The 23,460-nt window shown below is 36.2% G+C and overlaps 1 protein-coding gene across 2 annotated transcripts in view; it reads right to left on the bottom strand.

Annotated features, from left to right (window-relative positions):
* Window positions 1–622: 622 nt before the first annotated feature.
* The window catches only part of Sec62 (SEC62 homolog, preprotein translocation factor), a 27,567-nt gene continuing 4,729 nt past the window's right edge, over window positions 623–23,460 (bottom strand). The window contains exons 2-9 of one of the 2 annotated variants that reach the window (XM_029475199.1): window positions 20,548–20,656; window positions 19,554–19,659; window positions 10,671–10,875; window positions 10,156–10,248; window positions 8,325–8,385; window positions 6,356–6,475; window positions 1,784–2,232; window positions 623–1,148 (exon numbers count right to left, since the gene is read on the bottom strand). In XM_029475199.1, coding sequence (XP_029331059.1) covers window positions 1,083–1,148; window positions 1,784–2,232; window positions 6,356–6,475; window positions 8,325–8,385; window positions 10,156–10,248; window positions 10,671–10,875; window positions 19,554–19,659; window positions 20,548–20,656 — 1,209 coding nt within the window. In that variant the 3' untranslated portion in view covers window positions 623–1,082. Of the gene's footprint in view, window positions 2,233–6,355; window positions 6,476–8,324; window positions 8,386–10,155; window positions 10,249–10,670; window positions 10,876–19,553; window positions 19,660–20,547; window positions 20,657–23,460 lie in introns of both variants that reach the window. The other variant, XM_029475198.1, reaches the window with a different exon arrangement.

Here is a 23,460-nt window from a genome sequence, read left to right as displayed (position 1 = left end):
TGTTTAGACTAGACACAGGACATATGTTACAAAGAACTTGCAGATAAATATTGAGTGCCTGGGTACTATACTAGTAAAGGTCAAACAAGCAGTTTTGTTTTATCAAAGTTTCTTGTTCCATTTTCATACCCTAAACAGGTATTAATCTACCTGTGACTAACAAGCTCATAAGCTGTAATTATCCTCTTCCTTTCTGTGGACACAAGGCAGCAGGGCTCTGCAAATAAATGTGAAGGAAGAATACCGAGGCACTGTAATCAATGCACAGTGCTTTGAGGACAAGACTGCACCTACCATTCCATCCACACAGGAAGACTAAAGAAACAAGTCAAGCTGTATTTCATAAGCTGTCAATATGCAGACAATGGATTTTCTCATAATTAAAGGTCATCTTTAGTCAAACACGAGAAACAGCCTAAAGGAGGATGAAGACCTATATATCCATCACCTACTAACTACAAAGCAAAACCACTGTGTGACTGAAGGAAGATCACTTACTGCCCACTATGGTGTAAAACGTGGCTCCAAGGACTGCTTGTGTATATGCAGAAAGAAGGTTTGTAGTAAAGGTGTGTAAAAAATAAATGGCCAAACTAGTTTGAAGCAATTAGAGTCCAATGGCTTGCTGTATTTTCTTTTATATCCTTTATTTTTAATTGGTATTTTAGAACAGCAAATTGTCTTTCACAGCAGTGCCTCCTCGTCTGATGACATAGCCCCCATTTCTAAATGTAAAGATTTAAAATAAATCAATGAACATTAAGGCGTACAAACAGCTACTACTTTAAGTCTGTTCTTACTTAATAAGGATAACTTTTACTCATATTAAAATACATGGAATGTTGGCACACAACTGAAGCTGCTGTAGAAAGATCAGATGTTCTGTGGGTTACTGAAATTCTCTAAAAACATACCTTACATGGTTTTTGTTTTACAAATTTCAGTGTTGAGAAATGTCTAAATAATAAGTAACAATTAAAATAAAATGTTTTATTTGTAAATTATGTACAGAATACATTTTATGTTATGACAAGGAGATGGGGAGGAAGGAAGAGCCTCGGCGTCCGTCCAGCCAGCGCTCCTCACTTCTGCTGGAGATGAGCGCCTCTCTCTGGATTGAACGTACAAGTCAGTTGGGATTTCCTAAGCTGGAAAAGGAGAATCTGTAGCTGAATTAAAAAGGGTTGCTGCACTGTTACTAGCTGGCTTGTTTCCACAAAATGCTCTTGATCCCTGCTAACTCAAAAACCTTAAAAAAGGAATTTTCTGGTATAAGTTTATGGAAAAAAAAAAAACCAAAACCAAAAAACCAAACAAACCTAAAACCCCAAAATGAGCATAACGAGCAAGAACATTGAGTTTAAGCATTTCATCCCAAAGAAACTGCGAAGTGGCTATATCCTTATGCATAATCTGAAATGCTGCAGTTTCTTTAGCAATTTCCATTAGTCTAACAGTAAAAAGCCATACATCTATCAAAAATGCCCTTAATCTAAGTGTCATTGTGGACAATGTACCTCTGATGACTATCAAAATGAGGCCTACTTACTGTAAAATTATCAGATGGATAAAACTTATTAATGGCTTTAGACTGTACCAATAACAGTACCAATGTTCTACAAAACAAAAGGCTGACTGTAACTGAATGTCAAATACATTTCAGAAAATGGATTTAAAGAATGCTACAAATGCCATCTGTACATCATGATGATCGGCCAACACAGGAAACCCAACCTGTTGTACTTTAGTCCCCAAACTAGTCAGATTATGATTTTTCATGTGCAGATTTAGGCATCTCTCCATCTTTGTCGTCATCTTCCTCATCACAATCCCCATCTGTCTGCTGTTCCAGTTCCTCTTTCGTGATCATTTCAAAATCATTCCCGTTCCCACTACTGTGTTGGGAGCGGTCGTCTTCCCGCCTGTCACTGTCTGTGTCTGAGTGCCGCTCTCCGCCCGAGCCTTCTGGTCCATGGTCTGCCGGAGCTCCTTTCCCTTCCTCATCCTCCTTTTTCTCACTGTCTGACTTTTCCTCACTGTCGGACTTCTGCTGCTTTTTGGTTTCAGATTTCTCATCCTTCTTTAAGTCTGCTTTTGGTCCTTTGTACTCATGTGTGTACAGGGGCCTGAAGGAGTCAATGAAGCCCACGTCAGCAGTCAGGTTTGGCAGGAACCAAAAGTGGTGCCTTCCTCCAGTTATCAGCCAGATGATGAGAAACAGGATGCAGCGAGCTGTGGGGAGCAAAGTTTCTCTTGAATAAATGAAATTAAGCCTTGAAGCAACTACAGGTAATATTTGTTTCTAAGAACCTAGACAATATTTAGCTTTATTTGCATATTTTATGCACCATAAAGACAAATACTTAAGATTAGATCAGCTTAGCACCTGACAATATTTTAGGAGCTGCTTGAAACTTAGAAACACAAATGTTATGATGCCATTCTCAAAAAAATTACTTTTTTAAAGTCATGGACGTACACTGAGGACTTGTGCATTTTGTGAAGTTGTGCTTCAGTAAGGACAGTAGTCAGGTGGAAGTGGAAGCATCCATGACATCACACCATAAGAAAATGTGAATAAGGACTATGAATGATACTGGAAGAAAGCAGCCGGCGGAAGAGCAGAATGCCATGCAGCCTTACTTCCCAGTCCTTATGTCTTGTCCTGATTTTAAAAACCACTACATTCAACACACAATATAGTATAATGCAATGTAATGCTGAACAAGTATATACTGAAACATATATTATTATTATTCCTGATTTTAAAATAAATACAAAAAGCTCAGTGGGCCCTTCATTGTATTCTGGATATGAAGCATGTGCTAACTTGTTTAAAAGATAGCTCAGCTGTGAATGAAGAATCCAGGCACTAAAAACCTCTATCATCACATTCTTGTCTTAATAATTAGGTAAACTATGCTTATTTAAGTAACAACTGCTCCAACGTTAAGAAAAATTTTATGTACCTTAAATATCAGCTACGTACAGTGGTAAATTACAATGGTGCTGCAATCCTGGCACCTGGGGGCAAGGTCTGAGCTACCTGCCAAGACTCTATCTCAAAACATTAAAAAAAAAAAAAAAACAAAGAAACCCCAAGAAACCACGTAATGCTAACACAGCCAAGACTGCTCAAACAGATGATTTATGAAGTAACTTGTGCTTTTGTTGGTGCTTGGGCTGGAATCTGGGGTGCCCTGTCAGCGAGGCAACATAAAACTAGATCCTCAACCTTTTAAACTTTGAGATAGGGTAAGCTGTCCAGAAAAGCCTGTGACTTGCTGTGTAGTTCAAGCTGGCCTTAAACTCTCCCTTCTCCTGTCTCAGTTTTCTAAATAGCTGGGATCATAAATGCTTGTAATCACGCTTGGCTGAGATTACTCTTACTACATTATTACAAACCTTAATATTTCAAATGGTTTTCCATGAATTTACCAATTAAGTACGTATTAGTGAGCCTGCCTGCCTTCCTTCCTTGCCTTCCCTTCCCTCCTTCCCTTGCTTTCCTTGCCTTGCCTTCCTTCCTTCCTGAGACAGGGTTTCTTTGTGTAGTCCTGGCTATCTTGTAACTTGCTCTGTAAACCAAAATGGCCTCAAACTCAGATCTGCCTGCCTCCCTCTCTTGAATGATGAGACTAAAGGCATGTGCCCTGACACCTGGATTTATTTATTTATTTAAAGGTCACAATGACTATACAAGTATTCTAGGGTAACTGGTTTTGTTTTGTTCTGTTTTCTTTAAAATTATATATTACTCTTTCAAAGAAAGCTTACAAAATAGCAGGTCCATGGATTTCTCATTATTGTGCTTTGGATAAATCAGAGGATACTAGCTTTGATTTATAAAGCAGTATTTTAAGTAACCTTACTTATAAAGTAGTATTTTCATTTTCATGAGAAATAAAAATATACCATACAACAGATAAGAATCATTTGTGCTACAAAAAAGATAAATATGTTTGAAGCAATAATTTACAAGTAAATTCCACTGATAAAGCATCAATTTTTTTCCTCCAAATACAATTATGATGTTATAGTTTATTCACAAAGTTGTAAGAGAGGTGAAATGTTTTATCAGATCCAAGAAAAAAAAAGCATTTTAGAAAGATGGTAAGTAAACTGAGTATCTTACCACATGTAAAGTGGGTCTAACAGGATTTGAACTTGCAACAGGTTTTCTCTACATGGCACTAGATAAAGGACGAACCTCAGAACCCACATGTACCATCCCTATCATCCTTAGAGTAAAAGCTCCACATTTCACAAAATGCCACATCTTAGTGGTGATAGGAACCATGCTTATTGAAAAACACTATAACGATTTTTGTACAATTCTATACCACAGGACGTGTAAGTGGGCTACAGACAGAAATTATCTGAAAGAAGAATTTGAAGGATAGAAGGCAGCTGCTCAGTTGGTGGAGGGTTTTGCTAGCGAGCAGGAGGCGGCCTGGGTCTCACTCCCACCACTACAGAGAACCAGGCACAGAGACGCATGCCTGTAATGCTAGCACTTGGGACACAGAAACAGGGGGTCATCAATTCAAGGTCATCCTTTGTTATATTGCAATACTGATTATAACTGAGTTACAGAGACCTTGTCTTAAAATATTGTGTGTGTGTGTAGTTACATGTTGTGTTTGTTTCTTTAATTTGCAACATTATCTAATCCATAATATTTATATGCATTGAAACCTGGAAAATTATTTTCAAAACTGGAGAAACAATATTTTAAAGGTCCAAACAATCGAACATAAATCATGGTGCTACTGGTTTAATTAAAGATATAGCAACTAGAATAATTCTGTTCAGTAGAGCTAATACTTTGCTGAAAAACTTTAAGGAACTTGTGTAACTTTCACTAGTTTGACAGCCAGGTGGCATCTACTGTAAGTTCAAAATTTATGGCTTCTCTCCTTGATGCAGGCATCACACCAGCACTAGTTACCTGTATAATAGGATTAGCTATTATTTCTCGGCCTACAATTGTGCTGTGCTGTCTGCAGAAGCAGCAAAACATTTTTTTCAAGGTGACTAAGCTACAGGAAGGAAAACAAATTCAAAGTTAGAAGGGGCTCATTTGAAATGGGAGGCCTGTTACCATGGTAGACTAAAAAACTGTGGATAAACTCTTGGATTCATGTGAGTGGTGGTACCAACTCAGGATACTTTGGTGATCAAGGGGAAGGTGAGAATAAAGAAACTGTTTAGGGCTATACAAATAAAATAAATATTACTTTGATACAACTAAAAATTAATTACCCATAAGAAAATAATATGAACCCAGTTTACTTAATGTTGGCCAAGTTCTATCTTTTTTTTTTTTTTTTTTTTTTTTGGTTTTTCGTTGACAGGGTTTCTCTNGACAGGGTTTCTCTGTATAGCCCTGGCTGTCCTGGAACTCACTCTGTAGACCAGGCTGGCCTCGAACTCAGAAATCCGCCTGCCTCTGCCTCCCAAGTGTTCTAACAACAGAACATAGATCAATACTGTGGGCGATTTAATGTTTTCTATAAAGCAGTACTGATCTTAGTTGGGAGCGATAGCACATGATTTTAATTATAACACTCGGAAAGGGAAAGGTAGGTGGATCTCTAAGTTTGAATACTAGGCCAGCTAGGGCCATGTGGTAAGACGACCCTGTCTTGAAGGAAGGTATGAAATGTCTCAGTACTTCTGAATGTTAAGAACATTCACTTTGTTTTCCTACTTGGTTTTTAGTTATTTAACTCCTTCATTCATCTAGAATTCATTTTGGTACCCAAAAGAATAGTTGTATTTGTCCCTAAAATGGTAAACAAATTGTTTAGAACCACTTAACTAACTACATGAATAGAACTTATATATTTAATACAAGTTACATTTATTTTATTTCAAATATCTAGTAATGATTCACTACTGCAAAAATAAATGGCCATTATAGCTAATTTTAAAACACATTTACATGAAGATTAAAATATAGTAGTTTATTATATATATCAAAATAACAGAGTAAATTTCAAAAGGTTCACTGTAAAAAAAAGATAGCTAAACAAGGCAATAAATATTTTAACTTGATTTAATCATTCTACAATACAAATATATATAATAAATCATACTTTATAATGTGCTGAATTATGTTTATTAATCAAATATAGTATTACTAAAACAAGAAAGTTTGAAAAGATAGAGCAAATTCCAGATCAGAGCCAATGTCATCATGTGTGAACTCTTGGGATTTGTCTGAGGAGGATGACACACTTCTTGACTTACATGTATTAATTCTGCTGTAGCTACACTGGGGCTCCAGGAAAAGTCTACATGCAAATGCCTACCTTATACCACGATCTATGGTATTACTACTAAGACTTACCAATAGCAAGGAGAAGAATGCTGGCTACAAAGCAGCCTGCGCCCACACTGAGGTAATAAACACCTACTCTCATTTCTGCTGGCCAGAGAGGGAAGAGGGTGGCTGCTATGACTGCAATCACTGGAGAAATGACAGAGTTACACAGTAACTTTTAGAATAAATTTTTTAATGGCTTCATTACAATCAACAGTGAACATATTCTTGAAAATGGAGACAAAAAAGTAACATCTGTATAAGAATAATGAATTATCAGCAATTTCATGTGATTTAACATAACATTTTATACTGTTCTTAAACTAGGTTAGCATTTTTTAAACCTAAATTACATTTAATTATAAAAAATACTATCTAGAAATTAAAACTATTCCTTAAATAACCAACTACTATCATTTTGAAGCTAATATTTTTTTTAATATTAGGAGTAGGGAAACCTAAATCAAAACCAAACCAAAGAACACCCCACCTCCCACTCTAGGAGAATCAGATTCACAAAGCTTTTTTTTAAAAAAAAAAGGTCAGAGTAGTTGGGGAAATTATATAAGCATCTCTGGGATTTTTGTTTGTTTTTTGCACTGATGGTAGGGCCTCTTGGAGAACTGTTAAATGAGAAGACTGGTTATTAAGTCTTTTAAGTCTTTATCATTAAGAACAGGACTCTTGCTCTACCATACGTAAGCTAAGAAACCCTTCCAAAGTTAATTTACCTTATATTGATAAATGCCTGTTCTTGCTGCAATGAGACATCAGAAGGATTTTATGACAAAGTGACTGCCACACTGGAAGCAATCCACAGCATGAGCCTTTTGAGTTTAACTAAGTTTTAACTCTAACTATAAGTTTCTCTAAATGGGATCCTAAAATATCTTATTAACCAATCATATTTTAGATAGTATGTTTTTGCTATTTGTTCAATTATTCTTTCCCACTCATTTTTGTCCCCCAGATTAAAAATATATATATACACAAGTTTGATCACAATATAAACAACGAGTCAAAGGCTAAGGTGAAGATGGAATCATCAAGTTTTTGTCCCACTGTTCAGCGGTAAGCACTATAAAGCTTATCCTATTCCCAGAGACTGCTCACTTACAATACAGATTAGTGACAAATACCCTTTTCTAACTAAAGGAAAGTATGCAAGTCCCGCTCTGGCAGCTTTCTTTTCCTATCTTAAAAGTGCATGCTGTTCTCTTACACTGCCATTGTTTCCTCTCCTCCTGAGGAGTGGGGACAACTTTCAGTTTTACATGATAAGAGACAATCCTCCTGCAAGTCTTCTTGCACACGGACATCATATGACTGGGATTATGTAACAGACTGACTTCTAGGCTGGGGATGGAGCTCAGTGGTGAAGGGCTTGCCTAGCACGTGTAAGACCCTGGGTTTGATCCCAGACACTAACAATAAACAAAAACTAATGACACTCAAAAAGCCATAACAATGAATTCCTTTCAATGGAATTGGTAGGCCAAAAGATACAAGCATTTAAATTTTGAATATTACTTTGCTTAACTGTGTACATGAAAAGGAACATAAGGTAAATCCTACAAGCTTTACAGGAACGATGTACTAGCACCTACAATGTGAAAGGTATTGCCAAACTACCTGCTATGAAAGAAAGAAAAAGGAAGGCACCATCATCGATTGTTGGAGTGTTCCCTCCACCCCAGGATTTCACTGTCAATTTCTGAAATCTTAATCTTTGTTACTTCACTCTGTATCTGATTCAGCCTTAACCAGAATGAATGGTCAGTGTGTTTTTCCTGTGAGCTACATTTATCTTCTACCATGTTAATACCTTAAAAATGATTTAGCTGTTGCAAATAATTTATTACTTATTTTCTAACTTTATTTAAAACATTCGCTTAAAGAGTTCTTTGTTTTAAATTTAAAAGTATATTTTGAGGCCCTGCATTTGTCCTCTGAAGTTTAGAGTATACTAAAAAGCTACTTATATTCTCCTACTTACCAAGAATTAATCCCATGACAAATGTTTTAATGTGAACTGGGTCATAGATCCACACAAAAACCTAGAAGAATCAAGAAACCTCAATGCTTAAAGGTTCTAAGGTCACATTAGTAATAAGTTTACTTCTCTCCTGCAGTTCCTCAGTCTCCATCTCTGAACACACTAAACTCTCCCTTTCCAATCAAGACTACACTCAATCATTAAAGGACTGGTATTTCTAGCTCTAGCTTCTCTAAATTACAGTATTTACCCATTTCTGAGTATATTTTGAACAAGTTCCTTTAATTTTTTTCTGATTAATTTGTATTTTTCTAACACTTGGGTTCTGAATGAACCTGTTTTACTGTTTATATTTTTCTTGGGAATCAGATTTTCAAACATTAGTTTTGCTAGTAACCACTTTAAAAACAACAACAACAAAAGCAAAACAAAAAACCCAACCCTCTAACACCCCCCCCCCCCCTTTTAGATGGAGTTTCTTTGTATAACAGCCCTGGCTAGCCTTGAACTGACTGACTATACAGACCAGGGGCTGGCCTCAAACTCACAGAGATCTCTCTCTCAAGTGCTAGGATTAAAGGTGTACACCACCATATTCAGCTTAAAAAACCTATGTTTAATAAAAGGGAAAATTTCCAATTTTAAGTCTGGAGATACGGTGTTTCTTGTGTGTGTGTGTGTGTGTGTGTGTTTGTGTGCACGTGCACATGCACAGCCTGGCCTTTTCAAGATGGCAAGCTTGTTCAGCTTGCTTTCTTCCCTAATAGATCTATCTCTCTTTCCTGGTACAATGGGCAATCTGCCAGTCAGTTCTGAAGGCTCAAGTCAAATGCCCATGGTCTCCAGACTATAGGGTACTTACATATAATAAATCTTTTTTATAAAAAGCTTCCTTGCAGAGAATTGCACTGTATTTTCCTATAGCACCTGTGAAGTTTCTAGTACTCAGTGATATACTTAATTAACACTTACAATATCTGAGTGCTTCCTATTGCAGAATCTCAAACACCCAGCCCTAGGAGACACTGCTTCTTATAGATACCACAGTTGGTATAAGCGTGTCTTGGAATTCCAACAGTTTAGCAGCAAGGACTACTATTTTTGTAGTAAAGTGACTATTTTAACAGTCTTCATGCAAAGCCATTACCACATAAATCTCATTAGAAAAGATAGAATAAAGCTATCTCCTTGTGTAAAGCATTGAAATGTTGAAAATTTCAGGCCCCTCAAGAGATGTGTCTGGTAATACACTGTAGAAGTGCCAGAGATCAGTAGGTGAGCCCCATTCTGCTCTTTTTTCTCTTGATAATAGAAATTCTGTATTTTAAATGGGCAAATTAAATCTTGACTATAAAGACTGCATCTTCAAGATTATGAACATAATTAGTGAACCCAAGAGTCCTTAGCATGGTTTGCTAAGACAGAAGGCACTTGCCTCTTATCTCTTGTGGATATAGTTAAGGTCATCATGGACCACGAGGCACCTTGGCAAGAAGACACTAACACAGAAAAAAAGGAAGGAGGAGCATGGGCCTGCCATGACAATTCATGCCTGTGCTGTTCATTCCTAGAGCACACTACTGAGAAAGAAAAAGGAAACCTGTGTTGTACTAAGCTACTATAATTTCATGGTTTTTAATAATTCAAATGAAGTCAAATCTGATTCTAACTAGATTAGAAACTTTTTTTGAAAGTTATTTTTATATGCTTAAATGTATGATTAGATTTTTCTAAATTATTTTTTGTAGTGATGCATCAAATATATTTCTAAGATTTTTCTATGAAAAACTGGAGTTCAATTATATTCAAATTTATTATTCTCTAATCTCACCTCATTTCCATCCAGAAAAACTTGATCATCATGTGGCTCAAGTTTGAATTTTTTCTTAGTTTCCTTCTTTTTTGGAGTTCCTGGAGTTTCCTCCTGTAAACAGACAGGTGAAAAGAATCCAACACTCAAGACAGCAAAAGCTGCGATATTCACGAGAAGTCTCACCATTTCCAACACTAACAAAGCCCGTAAGATTGGTGTTTACAAATAATCATGACAGGTATCTCACATGGCTGTTAAACCTTATGATTACAGGACAATAAAGAGCACATGTACACAATGATTTTATTTTTTTCATTTATGTGTATGGATGTTTTGCCTGCATTTACATCTGCATCATGTATATGCAGTGTTTTAAGAAGGCTGGAAGACATCCTGGGAGCTAGAGTTAACAGGTTATGAGTTTCCACATGGGTGAAGAAACTGAATGTGGGTCTCTGGTACAACAGCCTCTGTGCCATCTCTCCAGTGCCTATAATGGCTTTCAATTTTAATTTAACTTTAGGAAAACTTACCTTTTTGGAATCTTCCTTTTCACCATCTTTCTTTTTTTCTTTTTCCTTTTTTGTTTTTTCTTCTTTAACACTTTCTTTCTTGCTCTTTTTATCATCTTCTTTCCCACTTTCAGATTTCCCTTTATCTTTTTCTTTTTTTATGTCTTTATCATATTTCATTTTCATTACTTTTAGGGCCCGATGAAAAAACTGTTTCTTTAAAAGCCTTGGAGAAAAGTGACAGTTCTCAATTACAAAGACACAGACTTCTTTAAAAAGCAAAAATATCAAAACCCGAATAAAGTGAGCAAAGGAAGACGTGAACTGTCAACTTATAGAAGAAATTATAATCTGTAAGTCTATGAAAAAACACACTGAAGTATAATAAACATACCAAACAAGGAATTTCACAAAGAAAAGGTCAATAGCTAGATTATAAAAAAGTTGCCAAAACTTGTTTTAACTTTTAACTAAAAGACATTACTGGTTTGAGACTTATTCACATAATTCCTCTCTAGATACACTGGTCATAATTAATACTCATCTTCATTTAATGTTAGGCCTCTATTTCAAGAGTAAAAATAATAAAGAGGAAAATAGTTTATCTACGGAATGTCAACAGAGAAAACTGTGTTTGCGCCTGTTTGTCCTACTCATGTCCCCTCAGCTGTGTTGTGAAGGTTATCCCTCTACATTCAATCTACTACTGTGACTGCTGAGTATCAAGTGAGTGACGAATAATTACATATACTAACATGACATTTCTGTACATTAGTACGGATTCCAACAAGAAAAATTAAAAAAAAAAAGTGCACTAGAGCAGGCATGATGCAGTACTCACTCCCATGTCAGCAGTTTCTCCCTAACTAGAGTAAAGGCTATCACCATCACGTGGAAGTCTTTCTACAAAGACATGAGTTTTCATTTCACTCTGCCTTCCCTCAAGTTTACTCTGAATTACAACCTAACCTGCTTAAAATACACACACCCATGTCATCCCCTTTCACTTTCTGCTATCTTGTCAAGAGCACTACCTATGCACTTACGACATTATGTATTGTATGTTTGATCCTACCTATGTACTTACGACATTATGTATTATATGTTTGATCCTTTCCTAGGCTTAGACCACTAACAGATAGATCCCATTCAATCATCTAATGAGCTCAGAAGCTTAGCTGATCCCTTATTAAGCCAATCTCCTGGGTTGTTTGTTTGTTGTTTAACCTTATAATCCTATCCAAGAGACTATTTGGTTCTTACCATTGTTATTTATAAGCTATATTTTCAAATCTCATGATCTAGTTTCAGAATTCCTGATATTATTCTTTCTTACCTTGGTGATGTATTACACATCTGCTATGGCACAATCTAGAACATATATGTCACTAACATTTCTGTCCCTAATGGCGACTAGTCATCCTTCTTCTTATATCTTCCTGGTGCCCAACCAGCATGCTCACCATCATTTGCTTACTAGGCTTTTCCTTTTCTGTACAGATGACTAGTTCATTCTGGTCATTAAGTCGTGACTTCTGGGACACCTATATTGTTTCTTGCTTGACTGTGCTTCTCTGTGATGCTAATTAAACCCAGCTAATGGGCATCCCATACAAGTAATGTCAACATGTCCTGGTTTGACCTATTATTTTTCTTTTCTCTCTTCTCTCTCTCTTTTTCTTCTTTTTGTTTTTTTGTTTTTGTTTGTTTGTTTGTTTGTTCGAGACAGGATTTCTCTGTATAGCCCTAGCTGTCCTGGAACTCACTCTGTAGACCAGGCTGGCCTCAAACTCAGAAATCCACCTGCCTCTGCCTCCCAAGTGCTGGGATTAAAGACGTGCACCACCACTGCCCGGCTCTCAATAATTTAAGAAATAAATATTTAAGACAAAATATTTCCTCAATAAGAAGCAACAGAGTGGCACAGACCTAGGAGGACTGCTGCTTCTGCTGTTCCTCCTGCATGGCTGCCCAGTCAACAAAGCAAATCTGTAAGTGCAACATAATGAAGGCCCTTTGCAGCAAGCCCAAGGCCAACAGCAACGTAACGGAAAAGAAGGAAGGAAAAGCAGTCCCACTACAACGAAGAAGAGACAAGGCTGTCCATCCTCTTCACACCAATTCAATACAGTACTTGAAGTCCTAGCTAGAGCAGTAAGACAACTGAAGGAGATCAAGGGATAAAGTCAAAGTATCCTTATTTGCAGAGGATATAACAGTAATATGTAAGTGACCCTAAAAATTCCACCAGGCAACTCCTTTAGCTGATAAACAAAGTATATGGATACAAAATTAACTCACAAAATTAGTAGCCTTCCTATATACAAACAGATTGAGAAAGAAATCAGAGTAACACCTTTTACAATAGCCTCAAATAATATAAAATATGTTGGGGGTAACTCTAAACAAGCAAATGAAAGATTTGCATGATAAAAACTTTAAGACATTGATGAAATTGAGACAATATCAGAAGATGGAAAGATCTCCTGTGCTCATGGATCACAATAAAGAATTAATATAATAAAGGTGGCCATTCTACCAAAAGCAATCTACAAATTCAATTTAATTCCTATAAAAGTTCCAACACAATTCTTCAGATATCTTGAAAAGTCAATTTTCAGCTTCATGTGGAAAAACACAAATGAAGATACACACACACACACACACACACACACACACACATTCTCACACCATACACACACCACACACCATACTACCACACGCATACACATATCACACACACACACACTCCACACACACACACCCACACCCAGGTAAAAACAATACTGAATAATAAAAGAATTATTACTGGTAGTATCACCATCGCCAACCTCAAATTGTACTACTGAACTATAATAATGAAAACAGTATGATACTGGCATAAAAATAGACACATAAATCAACTGAACCAAACAGAAGACCCAGACAAATCCACATACCTATGGACAACTGATTTTTGATAAAGACCCAGAAATGTAACCCCCCCACACCCCAAAGATAGCATCTTCAACAAATGGTTCTGGTCAAATTGGATGACTGAAAGTACACAAACTCAAATCAATCCATACTTATCACCCTGCATAAAACTCAACTCCAAATGGATCACAGACTTCAACATAAGGCCATATACACTAAATCTGATAGAAGAGCAAGTGACGAATAGCCTTCAACTCACTGGCAAGAAGATTTTCTGAACAGAAGACCATTAGCACAGGCACCAAAAACAATTCATAAATGAGACCTCAGGGCTAAAGAGATGACTCAGTGGTTGACAGCAGATTGGTTTTCTTGAGGACCTGGGTTCAATTCCCAGCACCCACACAGTATCAGCTCACAACTGTCTGTAACTCTAATATCTGACACCCTCACACAGACAAACAAGAAGAAAAAGAAAACACTAATGGATATAAAATTATAATAATAATAAAAAAAGGAACTCATCAAACTGAAAAGTTTTTCAGTTCATAAGGCAAAAAAAAAAAAACCATCAACTGGACTACGTGGCAGTCTACAGAATGGGAAAACATTTTTATTAACTCTACATCTAATATATAAAGAACCTAAAAAACTAGACATCAAGAAAACAACAAAATTTAAAAGGGGGTACAGATCTAAACAGAATTCTCAAAACAAGAAACCCAAATGGCTGAGAAACAAAGCATTTGGTTCAACATCCTTAGTCATCAGGGAAATGCAAATCAAAACTACTTTGAGATTTCATCTCACACTAAACATAATGGCCAACATCAATAAAACAAAAAAATGACTCATGCTGGTAAGGATGTGAGATAAGGGGAGCACTCCTCCATTACTGGTGGGAGTGCAAACTTGTTCAGCCACTATGGAAATCAGTGTGGCAGTCCTTCAAGAAGATGGCAATTGAGCTACCTCAAGATCCAGCTATACTAGTCTTAGGCATATACCTAAAGGATGCTTCATCCTACCACAGAGACATTTGCTCAACCATGTGCACTGCTGCTCCACTTATAACAGCCAGAAAATTTAAACAACCTAGATATCTACTAACAAATGAATGGGTAAAAAATGAACAATGTTTACACAATGGAATATTACTCAGCTGTTGAAAGAATGAAATCATGAAAATCACAAGAAAATGGAAAGAACAAGAAAAAAAAAATCATCCTGAGTGAGGTATCAGATCCAGAAAGACAAATATGCTATGTGAGTGGATATTAGCCATGAAGTCAATGATGACCAAACTACAGTCTGAGAACCGCAGAGGTTTGAAGAGGAGTACAGGGCTTGTGGGAACAGATAAATCTTGTCAGGAAAGGGAAACAGACAGTTAGGAAATGATGGGGTGGCAGCTGGGAGTGTGCTTCTCGTGCTTTCTCTCCGGCTTGCTCATGTTCGTTTGTTTTCTCCTACTCCAATTTGTTTCTTTTTTATTCATTTCATTTTATTATTACTCCTTAAATGCCTGTTTTCTAGTAAGGGACAGAAGGGGGTGGATCTGGATGAGAGGGAAAGTAGGGAAGAACTGGAAGGAGTAGGAGAGGAAAAACTGTAATCAGAATATATGAGAAAAAAGTATGTAGTTAATGTCCAATCAAATTAATGTTTTAAACAACTTAACTTTAGGTAAGCACTCAAATATTGCTTTTGCCACTTATCTAGGTAGGTGATATTGGGGTAAGTTGATTATTTTTTATCTCTAAATGAAGCGCCTATCATATACAATTTTTAGAATTAATGAGAAGCATATAAATTGTTAGTGCTTGACATACACATATTCAGTGTTAGCTATTTTTGCTATAACAAGATCTTCAATTTAAATAGTTCTGTGTTCATAAATCGTTACATCATTCTATCTTATAGTAACAGGATCACTGACTTGGTGAGAATTTATATAATGTCTACAGTTAATTCTATGTCTACCAAAGTGATGTTGATTTACTACTGGCTTTGAATATGTGGTATGGGATAAACCACTTAAGTACATTGTAACACTTCGCATAATGTTTGTACTTTTTAAAACTTGTCATTGCTCGAGTAAATATTAAGTCTGAAAAAAAATAAGACACCAAAAGGAATTCACAAATAAGTTTTAAAACTTTTAAAAAACTAATCAGCATGATCAAGCTCCCATTACAGTACTAGACCTCATAATAACATGGGTTAGTTACTATGATTTGGTCAGTCAGATTCTCATCAGCGTATATATTTCTCATCTGTTAAAAAATCACAGGTAGTAATATTAGTTAGAGAAACCCTTCAGTAAACCTTCCTTTAAAGAGGAAATGTTTTAATCAAATTTTGAAACATAAATATTGACTACCCAAAAAGCAAGAGAAAAAAGGTCATATATTTCTAGGAAGAAGCATAGAACATACTAAAATATGGCCATATTAGTAGTTCTGTGAACATGCTAGCATGCTATGTACTTAGTGGTTTATCTCATACCACATATTTAACAGATGAGAATTCGTACTCTGAAACAGTGACCAAGTCATAGTAACCAATGTTATTATGACATCTAGCATTGTATTAAAAAGTTTTAAAAATTATTTGTGTATTCCTTTTGGTGTCTTTTTTTTTCAGATTTAGTATTTACTGAATGTCAGACATGTTTGGAACATTCACAAATGTAGCAACGACAAGTTTTAAAAAGTATAAATATCATGCTAAGTGTTACAAAGTTATGATAAAGTATAAATATTTGGAGCTGGAGAGTCTGGTTTGGTGGTTAAGAACACTGACTGCTCTTCCAAAGGTCCTGAGTTCAATTCCCAGCAACCACATGGTGGCTCACAACCATCTGTAATGGGATCCAGTGCCATCTTCTGGTGTACCTAAGACAGTGACAGTGTATTTACATACATAAAATAAATAATTTTTTTTTCTTTTTGGTTTTTCAAGACAGGGTTTCTCTGTGTAGCCCTGGCTGTCCTGGAACTTACTTTGTAAATCAGGCTGGCCTGGAAATCAGAAATCTGGCTGCCTCTGCTTCCCAAGTGCTGGGATTAAAGGCGTATGCCACCACAACCGGCAATAATTTTTTTTTTTTTAAGTATAAATAGTCCTATTGTGGCCATCATTGGGAAGAGGCCCCTTGGTCTTGCAAACTTTATATGCTTCAGTACAGGGGAACTTCAGGGTCAAGAAGTGGGAATGGGTGGGTAGGGAGTGGGGGGGGGGGTATAGGGGACTTTTGGGATAGCATTTGCAATGTAAAATAAGAAAATACCTAATTAAAAAAACAAAAACAAACAAACAAACAGTCCTATTGCTTTCTGATTAAGCTTGCAAGTGACTGTAAGAACTAGTAAATATGCAAGAATTCTTAAATAGTCAAAACTAGCTGGAGTAGACAATACTAACTGCAGATGCAAAGGCTAATGTGGGGTAGGAAAGGAGAATCAGAAAGTGGAGTTACACACACAGAAAGACCAATTAGAGAAGGAATGTGGCTAGTAAATGGAAGTGAAGAGAGTATTACCTGATTAGAGTGTGACTTGGTGATACAAGGTCTCACAGAAACTAGGTTAAAGACTTCTGTATGAAATGGGCCTTACAAAGTATAGACTAACAAATACGCCTGAGGGCCTGGAGAGATGATGACAGCAGCTAAGAGTATCTGCTACTCTTGTAGAAGATTAGAGTTTGATTCTCAGCACCCACAAAGTGGCTTACAACTATCTGTAATCTGTATATCTAGTTCCTGGAGTATCTGATAACCTCTAGCCTACATTGCGACTGGGCACACACGGTCCATAAACATACACAGGCAATCACGCAAATACATAAAAATAACTAAATCTTAAAAAAATACATCTAAATTACTAGCACACATTTTTTGCTTTGGCCATTTCCCCTCAGGCTCTACCATGTCCACTTAGCTGCTTTAGAAAATGGAACTTGTCAAAGTCTTATTGTGGATTTCTTTTTTTTTTTAAAGATTTATTTATTTATTATATGTAAGTACACTGTAGCTGTCTTCAGACACTCCAGAAGAGGGCGCCAGATCTCGTTACGGATGGTTGTGAGCCACCATGTGGTTGCTGGGATTTGAACTCTGGACCTTCGGAAGAGCAGTCGGGTGCTCTTACCCACTGAGCCATCTCACCAGCCCTTATTGTGGATTTCTCTACGGTTGAGCAGGAAGCCATGAGAACTGGTCACAAAGAGGATTTTATGGCTACATCAGAAGTGGCTAATTACCATCTTAGGTCTAGTCCTTTATTTTAATGCAGAAAGAACATAAACGACTTGAGTAGGAAGAACTTAAAATTCAAAGTGAGTTTGTGTCTAAGACATCCTCTAAGCTCCACGTCTTTATTTTCTTTTTAAGATTTATTTATGTGTATGATGAGTGAGGCATGTAAATGCATTGTGTGGGTGCATCTGGTGTCCTCGGAGGTCAGAAAAAGGCACCGAATCCTCTGGAATTGGGGTAACGGGTTATAATTTGTCAGGAGGCTGCTGGGAAACAAACTGGGTTCTTACGAAAGAGCAGCTTAGGGAAGCCCTTAGGGAAGCCATCACTTTAGCCTCAGTATCTTTAAAAACTTTTCATATAATAAGGTATTAAGGCTCCTAAAAGACCACACTATGTGAACTGATACTGGTTGCTCTTCTGAAAAATTTAGGCTCAGAGAGTAAATACCCCTAACAGTAATATTGGCAGGCGATACGGATTAACTTTTGCTCCAATAAATGCATCACTAATTTGCTGGAGTAGACAATTTGGTGCAGGGGTAGAGAGTATGGAAGAGACTGTTACATTTAGAGCTTTAGCCCTTGGACTAAAGGTTGCTGTATGACCTTGGACAAGGTTTTAAATTTTACCGTGTCCCAGTTCCTGCATCTGTAGTATCCCTCTACTTTTTATAGCATACATGTATCTTGAAGCAGAGAGGGAAGTTTACATTTTAAAATTCTCATCAGACAAATTACTGTCCAAGACAGTAAATAGAACCTGTATCATTGTTGGTTCAGCCCCACTCCCAAAATATAACTTGTTTCTGAAGTGTTTATTAGTCATCGCTAGTCACTCAGCAACCAAGACTTCTAAGTATTCGATAATTCTTAACTTTAAAAACAGATTTTAAAGAGGGTTCTCAGATGAATAATGCTTGTTTTCTTTCTTCAAGACAGTATCTCAAACAGTCCAGGTTGGCCTCCTACTCACTTGTAGCAAGAATACACTTGAATTCTTGATCTTCCTGCCTCCATCTTTCCAATGGGGTATTATAAACATGTGCCACTAAACCTGGTAGATGGCAGATACTTAAGGTGCTATTAAGCAGAGTTATCATTAAATTCTGTATGTGTGTCCCAAACAAACATCTACTTTAAAGTCTTAACTACTCGCATTTTAAATTTCAGTACCACCAAAGCAAAATCTAGCTAATACAGATTAATAAGTATGCTCTTTATGTATTAAACAGAAAGAGGACAGTAATTTGGTTTGGTTTTTTTAGGTATAAATTGATGACCAAAAGTTTCTTTACAAAGAAGAAGTACCTAAAGCTCTAAATGTAACAGTCTCTTCCATACTCCCTACCCCTGCACCAAATGAAAAACCTGTATGTTACCAAAGTGCATGTACTTTATCTTGAAATCTTTCAGACTACGAAGACAGTGTAGCTGTTTTGATTTTCAAAGGAATACCTTATTAGTAATCACTGAAAGCAGCAAGAAAGTTAGGCTTATAGCCAGGATAAAACCAAAGGATAATGAAGTTAATCGTCATCCTATAAAAGATCTGGAAAAAAACCCTGACCATTTCCTACACTCAATTTGTTCAATGTAGACATGTTTATCCTTTTTTAAATCTTGATTCTTCCATTCAGTAGCTCTGGCAAATTCACACAAGTAAAAGAACATAACTACAAAGTATACATACACAACTAAAAATATAGTAAGTTTAAGAAACGCTACCTGTTGCAGTAGTCGACCACAGACTCCCTGGTTGTAAATAAAGCTTCCTCTCCTTTCTTGGCCTTTGCCCACTTTGAATCCAAGAGGCACTCCACTGCTTTTGAAGCTATAGAAGAAATTTGTTATTTAAAATTTAGTATACATGAACTTATGTCTTATGAAATCATGCTATAAATGTCAACAGTCTGACAACAGAAAATAAAACAGAATATCAAGTCTAATGACTATGTGATTTATGTCAACTGTGAGTATACTGATAAGCATCTTCATAGCAAGTAAATAATATTATTCAAGCAAGATAAACATTTGTTAACCATCAATCACTGAATAATCAAACAAAAAATAACCCCAAACACTTCCTTCTTCCCTCAACGGTAATGAAAATTCTCGTGTTATTATAACCACGAAAGAATCACTCTGAACAACCTACTGCTATACTAGCAAAGAAATACATTAGATTTAGAGATTAGCATGTCTACTTTTCTTAAGTTTTAACGAATATCAAATTTACTAGTAACACAAAAAGAAATTTCTTCTACAGACAGAAATTCAAGTTTAATTGTTAAGACAAAAATACAACCACCATTTATAAGCTACTGGGCTACATTATAGATGATATCAGCTAATCATGAGGTTGAATAGATAATATATGAACAATGTTCCTAATTAGTTCCATGCAATCACACTATCTGAGCAAAAGGTAGTATTGTATAACAAACACTGAAAATAAGTCTTTTTTTTTAAATTTCCAACAAAACCAATTATAAAACACTTCACTGTTTGACTCTTCAATCATAAAAGGAAGAGTGGGGTAATCAACTGCCATGCGCTTGCATGTATGATTACTGATATTGTCTGTTCACAGCAGTAAAACCCTAACTAAGACAGACCCAGCTTCAGAATCACACATGCAAGCTCTTTATCACTGTATGTATCTAACTCTAGCTAACTCCATAGAATCTTTACAGTAATAAGACTACAGATGTAATCCTACCAATAAAATAGTCAACCCGATGACCCATCATATTGGTGGATTTTGTTGGACAGTTGAATCGAAGATATTTGGCTACAGCCTTCTCTTCTTTAGATGGTTCACCAACTTCCTGCAACATAGGAATATTAATTTAGTGTGGTTATATTACTAAAGAGTCATTTGCACATCTGTTCTATAAATCTTTTCAAGTGTTAGATAGGGCTTGCTTTCAGACCTTCCTGGGAGCAGATCTGATAATGGATACAAAAGACAAAACTGGACGGACACTCTTAGTACTGTCTTCTAAATAGAATCCAACAGGGCTCAAGGCCCCATGTCAGCCTCAGTGACAGAACATTAAGCTGCTTTTCCAGTGCTTGTATAGTTTCTCTTCAGTTTTGTATGGCATCCTTTACTACTCACAAAGCAATAATTTAAAAGATGTTGCCAACAATTACTGCCTAAATGTTAAAGTAAGTAGGTATCATAAATACAAGTTATAACTACAGTTCAACATGTGCCCTGATTCATGCATAACAGTTTGTAAAAAGTCTCAAATTAACCTACAGTAGCAGTCTCAAGGCAGTAAGCATAAGAACTGAGATGCTCAGGACCGGCACTAGGTCCCTTCTCTCTTCCCTGGGATCACACATGCTGTCTGGGCCTCTTCCCCAGGAGGACTGTGGCGAATATGGAAATGCACAAAGGGATATTCTTATTAATGCTAGTGCAGTAACAAAGAGCAGTTCTGGAAAAATTGCTCCATCGTTTTCTGTGACTTTCCCTCTATATCTGTCCCCAAATTTTTTTATGACAAATTCTGCTACCACAAGCTATAATTATTTGTGAAAATAAAAAGTTCAACCAATTCTCCTTTATAATAACAACAACATATTCTAAATATTTTTTCCTCATTCAATGCACCTGCTGTCAACTTTCAAGTTTATCCTGGTAACTTGTTACCAGGATGAACTTAATTTGAAATTGAGGGAAGGAAGCCTCATTAATTAGAGGAGTCTCAGTAAATGTAAGTCATTTGTTCATTCAAACATATATTTCCTGAGTGTTTATCCTATAATCCTTGGATGCTGCAATATGTATTAGTAAGGCAAGATACCTCTACTTTGTTACATAAATGCTGAAAACACCAACTGTTATTTTTTTCCAAAAAGGAATAATACATAAAAATATTTTAGATATTTTAGAAGTACACAAAGTAGAAGCAAAATTATCAAGAATACAGAAAAAATGTTTTCCATAAACCTTGATTTTAAAAGCCAAGTTCTGAGTAAACCGAATGACCAGCATAAACAATGAAGCTGAGAATGAGGCTCAACTGTAACAGAGATCGCTATAATGTGCTAGGAAGTTAAATTATTAGAAAGAGAATAAAGAGTCCTTAAAGGCAAAGTGAGACACTTTAGCTTTATTCCACAAGAAGCAGAAAAATGACTACATTTTTAATAGAACAGAAATTAGGAAAGTAACAAAAATTTTTATAATTGTAGGCAAGACAAATAGGGAAAAACATGCAAAGCCAGATAGTTAGATTATTATAGATTACTGTGCTATGATATTGACCTAAGAGTAGAAAGGGGATATACGTGTTTGAAACATTTCAAACGTAGAGTACACAGGATTCATGGTAAAGAGTGAATGCAGTGAGTAGACACAAGATTCCAGATTCTGTGTTAGCCAATGAAAGGAAACACAAAGTTGGGTGGGTAGAGAGTTGGGGATGGATCCTGGAGGGCTTGAGGTGAGTATGTTCAAAATATTGTTTTAAAAAAGGATACTTTTCAGTAACATGAAGTGTATAAGGAAGCAATGGGGAAGGAATATAGAAAAGAATCATCATTTTAGGCATTTTATGTCAATACTTACACAATCCTTCAATTAAACAATTTATGGACCACAGATAAGTGTGCTGATTTCCTACATGCTGATCAAGATATAAATACTCAGAAAAGTTGATTATATAATAGTAAGTCAGACATCATTAAGTATCTGCAAAAATTTAAAAAGTTTCACTTTAATAAATTAGTCAACTTTCCCCCCAACTCTGTACTTTCCTTGTTAAAGACACTACTAAACTACAATGGACAGGAAGACTCAAAAATGATGTCTGAGTAATTTTTTCAAGTGGACATAGACTTCAGTTGTCTACTAGTAGTCTCCTTAGGTGAAAGAGACTGGCACTAGTTACTAGTCAGCTCTCAGTGAGAATGTCACACCGGGAGCATCTGCTGGTGCCTCAGTACCAGAGAGACTCCATGAGAGGGTCTGCATCAGCAGTGCAGAAGTTGGTTCCACAGGACATCCTCTGTGGCTGCTGCCTCCTGCAGCCTAAATGACATCAAAGAGTCTTACCTTGTTTACAACATAGACTACGGTATACTACCTCCCCTATTTGTTCCCTTTTACTGTGAACAGAATACTTTGCTAATTTCTGTGCTAGACTTCTAACAAGAAATGAAAGCCTTTTGAGGGTATTAATAAATGCTTATAAAACATACAAAAATGAGCTCATCAACTCAAATTAATTAATTTTTAACCACATGAACTCTCATAACTATCTTTGAATGAGGACACAAAGAACCAACTAGTTTGGGATAGATTGCCTTTTCTTTGCATCCAGATACTATCTACTGTTAATCACAACCAAAATTATTTGAGCAGGAAGTCTAGTAGAATATTGATAAAGACTTTAATATACTTTAGAGAATATCAAAACCCAAATACCAGAATGAAATAGAAGTTGCCATTTGTAGTCTACTTGAGAAAAAGAAAAAAAAAATCTAGAGCAAGTCATGGGCTTGCTTTATTCTGACAGACTTCCAAATAGAAACTAAGTAGAAATAGAGTTATTGATCTATAAATAGAAACTAAGTAGAAATAGAGTTATTGATCTATAAATAGAAACTAAGTAGAAAT

This window comes from Mus caroli, chromosome 3 (genome assembly GCF_900094665.2).
Source record: "Mus caroli chromosome 3, CAROLI_EIJ_v1.1, whole genome shotgun sequence".
In the NCBI taxonomy this organism is placed as follows: Eukaryota; Metazoa; Chordata; class Mammalia; order Rodentia; family Muridae; genus Mus; species Mus caroli.
The sequence above is the reverse complement of the archived record's forward strand: the minus strand, read 5'-3'. Positions and strand labels throughout refer to the sequence as shown.